Raw genomic sequence first — 11956 nt, 5'->3', positions numbered from 1 at the left:
TCCATCTCATGCAAATTTTAGGTATATCTTGAATGGCAACCGCTTGTTGATGACACTGATCCGGAAAAAAATCGGGGTTAAATCTGGTCCCTAATCCAATGGTAGTCGTTTCGGAGCAGTGGAATCGTTTGTGTACTTTTATGTAAGCTCTGTTGCTTCGTTCCAGGCATCCAATATCAGTTTTCATTTTGATTTCAGTTGCTGATTGGGATAATTTGAATCATTTTGTGATGGATGTCGGATGGGATCTAATTTTTGATTTCAACGTATTTCTACGTAAAAATGGTAACTGGGATCCAAGCAATGCTATAGAACTGTTAGAATATACCGTGAAACAGGGTTATAAACCGGCTGGTTACGAATTAGGAAATGGTATAAACTTTATAAATCTGTTAGAGAGAGAGAGAGAGGGGTGGGGGAGAGGGAGAGGGGGAGTTTAACGTCCACTCGACACAAACTAGGCCATTTCGGGACAAACATATGGTTCAATTTTATTTGAATCATAGGGGCCTTTAGCAGTGGGAGGAAACTGGAGAGCCCGAAGAAATCCCATCAAGTTGGACCTGCGACCCTACACTCCTTGTCATGTACAATCGGAGAATCGAATCCACGCCAACTGACTCAATGACAGACCGTCTGACACAGCGTGCGCGTGCTAACAATTCGGACCCCCCCCCCCTCTCCCCACCCAATCTGTAAGGGAAGTGGTAGATAATTATAAAAGTTATATTTGCATGCCAAAAATTATTTTATTCGGATCAGGCAAGACTGAGAACGTTTTAGATTTATGACGAAAATTGATCAGTTTTAGGTTGATTTCAAAATTTAATATCTTAAAAATCATGAGAGATATGTCCCCAAACGATGACTTGAATCGCAGCTTCAGATGTATTTTTAAAGATCATACCAAATTTATATGGAACAGAGTTTGGAAAATAATATGAAAGTAATTGCAAAGTTACCATAGGTTAGGCATGGCAACGTCTTTAATTCGAAGACTAAGCTAGATTTTACAGTTAACTGGAAAGGTCTATTTAAATGAAATGAAATGAAATGGGGTTTAACGTCCTACTGTTCTGCACCGAACTGGGCTAATTAAGACGGGCGTACGCCATACAGTGTGCTATGAGGGAAATTTTGCCCGGACAGCGGCACTACGGCCTACTCTTATATCGAATTCTAACTGTCAAGGGATCTTTTACGTGTACGCCAATGTGTACACGAGACCTCGGGTTTTGTCCCATTTGAACGACTAGACAACTGTCCTTGTCAGGCCCCCCGTCCTGCATCACTGACAAGGGGAACCACGTCGGAAAACTATTCAAGTGGTTATATTTTTTGATAAAAATAAAATATAAAAATAGTCAAAAGGAAACCAAAAGATACTAATAATTTGTATTTCAGAACCGGATGACATTCCTGCAGAAGATGCGATATCACCACAGCAATTGGCTAAAGATTTTGCATCCTTTAAATCTGTATTAACGGCAAGTGGTGTTCCGCCATTTTTAACAATTGGACCGGATACTGCTGGGATCACCCATTCTTACACTGAGAAGTAACTGTGATTTTCACCTTTTATATTGTAACGCATGAGGTTGGATGGCCGAATGGTAGCACATGCGCGCTGTATCATAAGGTCTGTCATTTAGTCAACTGGTGTGGTTTCGATTCCCCGGTTGTACGTGACAAGGAGTAGAATCGCCTGTCCAACTTCGTGGGTTTTCTCACTGCCTTACTTGATTATCACAAAAGTCACAGGGATGCTGCGCGGCTCCTAATCATCCAATACGCTGTGTTTGACGCATGGGCTTGGGGTTGATGAACCCTGTTGTTACACCTATTAATTTTGTGTTAGGTCGTCACTGGACTAATATTTTCAAAAAATACCCCAGAATCACCCCACAAATACATGAATAGTGATTATTTCTGAGTTTAAGAAAGTTGACGATCTGGTAAATCGAGAGTACTGCCATTTGGTTTTTCCAATGCTAATAGCAGTATCACCTCCTTTCAGAAGTAATGAATTGCTATAATACGGACCAAAGAACTTAATACTTGTTGAATAGGACTATAATAGTGGACATTTATTGTTTTAGCGGGGGTGGATGACCGAATGGTTAGCACGTGCGTGCTGTATCATAAGGTTTGTCATTGAGTCAACTGGCGTGGTTTCGAATCCCCGGTTGTACGTGACAAGGAGTAGGGTCGCCTGTCCAACCTCGTGGATTTTCTCCGGGTCCTCCGGTTTCCTCCCACTGCTAAAGACCCCTACGCGCAAGCTAATTATTGAAATAAAATTGAACCATGTGTTAGTCCCGAAATGACCTAGTTTGTGTCGAGTAGACGTTAAACCCCATTTCTCTCTCTCTCTCTCTCTCTCTCTCTCTCTCTCTATTGTTCTATACCTTTTTCCAAAATGACATATTTTTAAATTAAAGGTTTTTGCAGGCTGGTGGAGCTAATTCAGTAGATGTCTGTACCGTTCATCAGTAAGTTACATAATAGTTTGAACATTAAAAAAGATTTAAACACGAAAGTTTCCCTTTAATTAGTTCACCATCTGCTTTTTAAGACGTGGTTTATTTGGCGGCTTTGTTTAACCAATGAAAATCTTTATTAAATTTATTTTTATTTTCTCCATCGAACGTGGAATAGACACAAATGGATGTCAGATTTCTGGGTATCTAATTGGGCGAATCGAGTGTCACGTGGGTCACTTAAAATCTAATTAAGACCCGCTTTCTATGTATGTGGGACCGTTTCCATGCATGATCGAGAAAACAAAGTTCGTCGCTTAACGACTTTTCCCCGCATTTTCCCTCACATTTGCTTTGCGCATGCCTACCCAACCGGATGTTTAGGTTCAACTTCGACTATGTCGATCAACCGCTCTTGTTGCTGCATGTTCAGCTTCAAAATGACAGAGTTTTTGACATTGTGTTTATTAATGGTTTTCAAAATGGCCGAGATAAAAGGAAAACAATGCCGGTCTCCTCTCTGTAAAAAAAGAGCCGCGGTGGTTCAGTTGCTCGCGCACTTGGATGTCTCAGGTTTGTTCCTGGTGTTTGCCGAGACTGTTCCTTGGGTTTTTCCGGCGTGGTTTCCTCTTGTCGGGGACGAAGAACAGCCGTCGTTCAGATGCACACAATGGCGTACACGTTAATAAAATTTCCCTCATAGCACACTGTATGGCGTATGTACGCCTTCATTAGCCAAGTTCGGAGCAGAACAGTAGGACACTAAACCCCATTTCATTTCTCCGTGAATAGAAATCCTCACTTATGACGTCGTTTACGTGGGATTCGGGGGGATCACGTGGCTAAGTGGGTAAGACGCTAGCTCGCTAGCCTGGAGGTCGGATGTTCGATCCCTGCATTGGCCGAGAAAGTTCATCCAGATTTTCCGGCGTGGTTCTCCCTTGTCAGTTATGCAGGACGGAGGGGCTGGCAAGGAAAGCTGTCTAGTCGTTCGGATGGGACGAAAAACCGAGGTCCCGTGTACACATTGGCGTGCACGTAAAAGATCCCTTGGCAGTTGGAATTCGATATAAGAGTAGGCCGTAGTGCCGCTGTCCGGGCAAAATTTCCCTCATAGCACACTGTATGGCGTATGCCCGTCTTCATTAGCCCAGGTTAGGAGCAGAAAAGTAGGACGTTAAACTCCATTTCATTTCATTTCATTTCACGTGGGATTCGTAAAACCTTTCAGTGATTTTTCCGTACACTTGGATACATAAACAATCGCTGGCGAAAACGCATTCTTGGAAATAAAATGAAATGGTGCTTTACGTTCTACTGTTCTGCTCCGACTGAGCTAAGATGGAGAGAGAGAGGGAGAGAAATGGGGTTCAACGTCCACTCGACACAAACTAGGTCATTTCGGGACTAACATATGGTTTAATTTTATTTCAACAATTCGCTTGCGCGTAGGGGTCTTTAGCAGTGGGAGGAAACCGGAGAAAACCCACGAGGTTGGACAGGCGACCCTACTCCTTGTCACGTACAACCGGGGATTCGAAACCACGCCAGTCGACTCAATGACAGACTTTATGATACAGCGCGCGCACGCTCTAACCATTCAGCCATCCAACCCCCCTGAGCTAAGATGGAAAGCGGGCCTTAATAGCCATAGATGTTCTATGTTTATTTATGACATGTTTTCTCTTTTAGTTATTATGAAAAAGGTAGCACAGCCAATTTAAGCGATTTTACTGACAGAAAAATTTTAGATAAATTTATACCGGAAGTTGAGTCGTTTGTGAGAACGTGTAACGAGAACGCACCTGGTAAACAGTGTTGGTTGGGTGAAACGTCATCGTGTTATGACGGGGGAGCTGTGAACATCTCTGACAGATATGCTGCTGGTTTTATGTAAGTAGTGAAAAAGGGATCCCAGTTTTATTAAAGGGGCATTATGTTAGATTTAGATAAAGAGCTAGCTATTCTTGCTATAATAGTTTTAAAAATAGATAATAAAAATGAATATTATGTTTAAAATTTCCGTCAAAGTACCATTGCTAGATCATCATCTAATCCATTAAGTATCTAAACCCCTCCATGACCTAAGATTTTAAATTTAAATAACATTTGAAGCCAAAGAAAAAAAAAATCCGCAATTGGCAAATGTTGCTCTTACATAATGCATCTTTAATGTGAATAAATCTACTTTTATTTTTTTTTCTATTGTGGTCTCATCGCCTTCTGGAGTCACGGTGGCTCGTTGAGTATGTTGCTGTTTCATCTAAGAGATCCTGGGTTCTATTCTAGTCATAGACGGCATACAACCGTAGACAGAGACTAGTTAACGACACATAGAATGACTCAAACTAAATAAAGAAAAACACAGCTATGAACTTATCAGTAGACACAACTGACTACTCAATTGGGATGACGTGGTTTTTCGCATTTTCACGGCACACTTAGGAAGATCTCGCGGCACAATGGCTGAGAATCACTGCATTAGTCCGACTTTTTGGTCGGCGAAAATGAGGGTGGAAACGTGGCGAAAACGTGTTCATGGAAAAAGGGCCTAAGAGTATGCATGTACCATAAAGGATCTAATATTTTTTATAATTCACAGGTGGTTAGATAAAATGGGTTTATCAGCTCTACATGGATTACAGACTATATTAAGACAGAGTTTTTATGGTGTTTATGTTCGATACAGTTTACTAGATGTCAATCTAAATCCTAATCCAGTAAGAATTAATCCATTCTAAAACACACCCCCATCAACGCAGGTTATAGATTCGAAAAATTCCTTATCCCTGGTTATGTTTTTATAGTTTCTCGACTGGCGAGGAAACGTGTCTTTATTTAAGAGCAATTGTTTATTTAGTCCTTGTTTTTTATGACCGAATTGTAAGCGCGTGCGCGCTATATCACAAGGTCTGTCATTGAGTCTACTGGCGTGGTTTCGACTCCCCGGTTGTACGTGACAAGGATATGGTCGCCTGTCCAACCTGGTGGGTTTTTTTTCGGGTCCTCCGGTTTCCTCCCACTGTTAAAGGCCCCTACGCGCAAGCGAATTATTGAAATAAAATTGAACCATTGGTTAGTCCCCAAATGACCTAGTTTGTGTCGCGTGGACGTTAAAACCCAGTTCTCACTCTCCCTTCTTTTTTAGTCCTTAAATATTATATGAATTATTAATTTGTCACGACCATAATCATCGATGGCATCGGATACTGTGGTTTCCTCCCACTACTAAAGACCCCTACACGCAAGCGAATTACTGAAATAAAATTGAACCCCGTGTTAGTCCCGAAATGACCTAGTTTGTGTCGAGTGGATGTTAAACTCTCTCTCTCTCTCTCTCTCTCTCTTTCTCTCTCTCTCTCTCTCTCTCTCTCAATTCCCTTGTCATTATCTATTGTGTAACTATTATAGCCAGAACTGTCAGCTATTTTTCACTAAATCTTATATAATGCATGTTATAGTGGCTTTTTTTTTCAACAACGTTCATAAATTGTTTTTATCAGTGTTCATAAAATATTTTTTATCAATGCGAAAATAAAAAAATGATTGACTGATTTGTTGTAGGATTATTGGTTGACGGTTTTATATAAAAGACTGGTTGGTAGTCCTGTTTTTAATGTAACACAAACTACAGATCTTAATGTTCGAGTCTATGCTCATTGTACAAATAGAAACAGGTATTTTTAAAATCCCGTTATACTTAAAAGAGGCAGATTTCTTTTTGTATCCCATCTCATATAAGAACGGGTTATTAGATTAGATCCATTACAGCAGTATTGAATATAGGATAGAATAACAATTCATATATTAAACACAGGATATATTATATTTCATCTGTTACAGTAGTATAGGTTATAAACCAGGCAGTATAACGGTATATTTTTATAAACCAGGGAGTGTAATGGTATATTATATATTACAGTAGTATAGGTTATAAACCAGGCAGTATAACGGTATATATAATGAATATTGGAAGTGAAACAGTATCTGTTGATATACCATTTAGTTCAAGTAAAACACAACAAAGATATATTTTATCACCTGGAGATGATAATGGTTTAACCTCACAGTAAGTTCATTAATTTGTAAAGTCAATAAATTGGGGTGTTCCCACTTAGCCGGCAGGCTTTGATGTCAAATTTTGCCGCTAATCCAGAGCTAATCCTAGAACAATGGTGTTATAAACTATAGTCCATATCTTTTTTAAGACTAAAACTGTATTGATTTGAACAAATTTAACTTTTATTAAATAATCAAATAAATAATCAAATTATTAAATAACATTAAATAGCTTACACATATAAAAATATATTGATTTTAACAAATTTAATATTTATTAAATAACATTAAATGATTTACACATATAAAAATGCATTACAATTTACACATTTAACTTATATTAAATAGCATTATATAATTTATAAATAAATGCCTTACAACATAACGATCATTTAACAGCCCCACTAAATAGGAAATATTTGTTCCATACCGATTTACACTTAAAGAGCCATTTAATAACTGTGTTTTCAAATGTTCAATTCTTGTATCAAGTTGTCGATATTTCTTAACTCGAGGCCTTTTGGTACCACCAAATAATATCTGTGAAATGGTGATTTCGACATAGGATTGTTCTTGTTTTATTAAGTTAATGAACTTGTAAATATTAGGATGGCATGCTGTCATTTTATTCAACTTAGAGGGATTTAGAGCTTATTAACGCTGAACACTAGTGAACAGTTCTTGAGTGACTACTTTTAAACAGACTATAGTTTTAAGATCAATCAAAGGATTAACAGTCTGCCGGCTAAGTGGGAACACACCCAATAAATTAGCAATCTGATTAAAATATTTCGTTTCGTTTTTTTATTAATACTTTCGGTGGACTCTACTACACGAAGATTTTGCCGGTTGTAGTGGAAGGTCGCGTCAAGGGCCGTACGATCGGCTTTTGACCCTATGACTTTAGATTTTGATTAATCAACCAGCGTTGACGTTTCTACTGGTTTACCTACAGTTCCGTGCATCACACGCCAAGATCTCGCCTTAACAGACCGTTTGATTGGCTAATTCCTCACTTCAACCAGAACGCCGGTAATATAACAAATCTTCCAGATCCCAGTGTAGTAAAGACAAGTAAAACGAAATTTTGAACTATAAAAAAAAACGAAACGAAATAGGATCTGTGTTTTAATCAGATTGATAGTGTAGAGGTGCCGAGATTTCACAGTAATTGTGAATATCAAGATTTGTATATTGAGTTGTTATTAATGAATATACGTGTAATAATACGTAGTTTTTTTTACGTACCCTTATAGGGGAATTATAGGTTATGCAGGAGGACCGCACTACACGCAAAACAAAAATCTACAAGATAAACCCGCGGACAAGACAGAAAATAGACATTACACCAAATAAACAAATATCAAATCAAGTGAATGGATCCGTGGGCCAGCCGTAAGCGTCCACTGTCTGTGCTGTACAGTCCCGGGCCTGTTATGGTACAGGCTTCTCTAAAAATGAAAAAAAAAAAGATTTACTAAAAAGACGTAACAGAAATAATGCGACCAGTCTCGACAGTGGTCGTCTCCTCAATGGCGATAGTCTTCCAGTTGACGTCATGAGTTAGAACATCAAACAATATTAACAATAAGGGCGATAATCCGGATAGAATCTCGGAAAACGCTAAAATGTGGGAGATTAGATAAAGAGCTGACAGTTCGTGCTATAATAGTTAAGAAATAGATAACGTAAAGAGAATATGCTGAAAACTTCAGTCAAATTGCGCCACTCTGAACTGAGATATTAGCGATTGAATTTTAGGCATAGCCTCCATCATCATTACTAAAATATGACGATAAAAAAAAGTCTCGATTATCCATTTTGTCGTTAAATCATCCAGCACAAAATATATTCAAATACAGTTATTATCGCAAGCTAGCGATGGCAGCGAGTGTTGATTATGGTCTGGATAGGTAAATTAATGTCTAATTAATAATTTAGATAACATTTCAGACCTAAAGAAAGACCTGCAATAGACGGATTTAGCTCTTGCATTATGTATTTAAGAGCAGCGTAGGCCCTACATATTGGGAAAATGAAAATAGCAATGAATAATTTTTATTTGTATATACCGGTATCAATGTCTCGGAGCGTGATTTGAGAAAACTACAATAATGTGCAAGTTGACACTCTAAAATTAATTAGATATTCAATGAATAATTACGATTTAGATCTTCAAAGAATATTCTTAATTTGTATATTCAATGAATATTTATGATTTAGATATCCAATGAATATTTATGATTTAGATCTTCAATGAAAATTTATGATTTAGATATCCAATGAATATTTATGATTTAGATCTTCAATGAATATTTATGATTTAGATATTCAATGAATATTTATGATTTAGATATTCAATGAATATTTATGATTTAGATATTCAATGAATAGTTATGATTTAGATCTTCAATGAATATTTATGATTTAGATATTCAATGAATATTTATGATTTAGATATTCGATATTCAATGAATATTTATGATTTAGATATTCAATGAATATTTATGATTTAGATATTCAATGAATATTTATGATTTAGATATTCAATGAATATTTATGATTTAGATATTCAATGAATATTTTCCATCAGTATATTTAATGAATATTTTTCATATTTGTATGTTAATGAATATTTTAAAATTGTTTATTAAACATATATTATTCAAGAGTTAAATCTGCCTATTCTTTAGGCCTTAAATATTGTATAAACTATTAAACATTTAGATTAAACATACATTATGCATGAGCTAAATCTACCTGTTGCAAGTCTTTCTTTAGGCCTTATAGGTTATATAAATTATTAATAAGACATTTATTAATATGAAAAAATATAACCAACTCTCTAGGTTATCAGATGCTCTTGATTTTCAACGGATTTAAAAACGATTGACATTTAATCATTTAATTAAAAATGGATAATCGAGACAGATGTAGCATTGACTATTCTCTAAACAGCTCTAACTTAGCTCAGAATGAAGTAATTTGACTGGACATTTCAACATTATCTATTGTGTAAACTATTATAGCGAGAACGGTCAGTTCTTTATCTAAATCTTACATCTTTAATTACTATTTTAAAATTGTTTTTTAATGAATATCCTTTTTTATATAATGGATATTTCTCCAGGGCCGCAACGAGGGGGGGGGGGCAAGAAGTGTTCTCAGGGGTGCTGTTAAATTGACGGACAAAGTATATCCATTTTTTTATGGCCGAAAAATTCTTCACAGGGGGGGGGGGGGGAGACTGTATTTCTTACATGTTATCGAATAGTATGTATGCTAATGAAGATGGTTGAAAAGCATAATAATCAGTATTTTTTAATTTTATTATGTATACTTATTAATATTTTTGTCATAATTTCAGATTTGTAAAACTAAATGGAGTAGTTCTGAGGTTACCTAATGATTATGAGTTACCTCCCTTGAGACCCCTCTACAGTCAAGGCACGCTCCAGCTAGAAGCCTATAATATGGTATATATCGTTATACCAGATGCTATGAAAGCAGAATGTCTTTAATTGCTAAAACTCAATTTAAGTTTTAATAACTTCACACTACAACGTCAGCAGCATGCCACGACTTACGAATAATACTCACACACGATGGATACAAACAGATACTTATGGGAAAAAAACTTATATAGGCTTTTCAAATGAATAAAATATTGTTCAAACTAAAAAGTTACAGCGTTCTCTGTTCACAAATACCTTATTACGAGCTTAACTCCTGACTACCTAATGAAGTTAAACTGTGTCTTTCTGTGTGCCTTGTTAAAGGGGAAGACATGATCGTCGTAACGTTGCATGTTAATAAACCAGTAATTGTTATCCATAAATAGTTTTTAGTGTGTAATTGCTATCAATACACGAAAATAACTAGCTGCAATTTTTAGCAGAGATAATTGTTATCTACGGCAACAATTGATACATTATTCGACTCTTTACGCAAGTAAAATTAGGTTCAGTTACAAAATTCTCAACACATATATCATCATAGTTTGCATGGAAATAAGTGATAATGTTACAAATAGTGAAGAGTGGAACACAGAAATCTTAATTTCATCATACCGAATAGTTTTTCTGTATTTTCGAGTGATATAATATCACGTGATTTTGCTACGGCAGCCATTTTAACTGAACAAAAATTTCGCATAGCAGTTGGGTCTAATCAAATCATATAATTATGCGGTAAAGTTTCGCCTTTATTGCAATGAGAATTGGTTTATTATATGTTAAGCTATATACAGTACCGTTCGAGGTCAGTGTAATTGAAAATTAAGGGAGGTATAGGCCAGTAACTTTTTTGTAATCAAATGACTACAAAACTTGGTCAAAGGAAGGCCTTAGGACGGTCCACTACTGTGGCTGGAGTAGTGGAACCATTTCTAGATAATAACAAGTATAATATCTACCAAGCAGCAAAAGAAACGTCGGATTATTATGTTACTTTGGATAGAAGCATTGCAGAAAACTTGTCAAATGTTTTTATTCTATGTTTGTGACTATATCTGCTGTTATTGACACTCGAGGTGGACACACCAGATACTGATGTATAGACTGTGTACAGACTCTAAACCTTCTCGTAATGTCTTGGAATTGTGATGAATTAATCACTAATGTGTCAATATACTGTTCAAAAAAAATTACTTTGATCTATAGTAAGTCGTTTTCTAGAATGATTTGATTAAAGTGCCTCTCTGAATTTTTTTTTGCTGTTTAGTATAATGTAGTTACCAATGTGAACTTTCCACACGTGTCCACACGTGGCTCTATTGTTTTTTAAAATTATTATGATAAGATAACACGTAGTTTTGATGTTATCTTGTATCAAGGTCACTGAATACCTGTCTATCTGTAATCAGATAATTTACATAAAAGAACATTTTATTGACCTCATCTGATGTTTGGTTAAGAAAGACACCAACAACCAAAGTGCATGATTTGTACAGTTGGAATCTGGAGGGATTAGCACAATGTATTCGAAATAAACGACGCTCGAGTACGCGGTTGAACGGGCGACATTACTCCTTGTTACGTACAATTGGCGTGGTTTCGATTCCCCTACGCGCAAGCGAATTATTGAAATAAAATTGAACCATATGTTTGTCCCGAAATGACCTAGTTTGTGTCGATTGTACGTTAACCGTTACCGACTCCAAATTAATCCTTTCACATTTCCAAATACTATCCCTCAAAGATACTAAGAACATTTTTTGCTGTATCTGTTATATACTAGTACAATACAAATTAATAAATTGGTAGCTGTTTTCCATAGGTATGTGTTGTGTGTGGTTTCACGGTTGAGAGCGAGACATTATAAGTAACATATTGAAACAACACGAGTGATGTTAGTCACGAGTAGTTGTTTCAATATGTTAAACATTGTCTTAAGCTCGAGACCATTAAACAACTTAA

At 36.5% G+C, this 11956-nt stretch overlaps 1 protein-coding gene and 1 long non-coding RNA gene across 2 annotated transcripts; both read left to right on the top strand.

Annotated features, from left to right (window-relative positions):
• Positions 1–230: 230 nt before the first annotated feature.
• On the top strand, positions 231–6110 carry LOC126815992 (heparanase-like; the record flags this gene model as incomplete). Its single annotated transcript, XM_056099950.1, has 4 exons — positions 231–372; positions 4301–4373; positions 5083–5200; positions 6045–6110. Coding segments are annotated over exons 1-4 (399 nt in total), but the record flags the coding sequence as incomplete, so codon positions are not given.
• A 2-nt stretch (positions 6111–6112) lies between these two features.
• On the top strand, positions 6113–10144 carry LOC130012295 (uncharacterized). Its single transcript, XR_008787706.1, has 3 exons — positions 6113–6157; positions 6403–6549; positions 9907–10144. It is a non-coding gene; the product is annotated as an uncharacterized LOC130012295 (long non-coding RNA).
• Positions 10145–11956: the final 1812 nt, after the last annotated feature.

The sequence above is a fragment of the Patella vulgata genome, chromosome 3 (genome assembly GCF_932274485.2).
Source record: "Patella vulgata chromosome 3, xgPatVulg1.2, whole genome shotgun sequence".
In the NCBI taxonomy this organism is placed as follows: domain Eukaryota; kingdom Metazoa; phylum Mollusca; class Gastropoda; family Patellidae; genus Patella; species Patella vulgata.
Note: the sequence above shows the minus strand (reverse complement) of the source record. Positions and strands in the feature narration are given on the sequence as shown.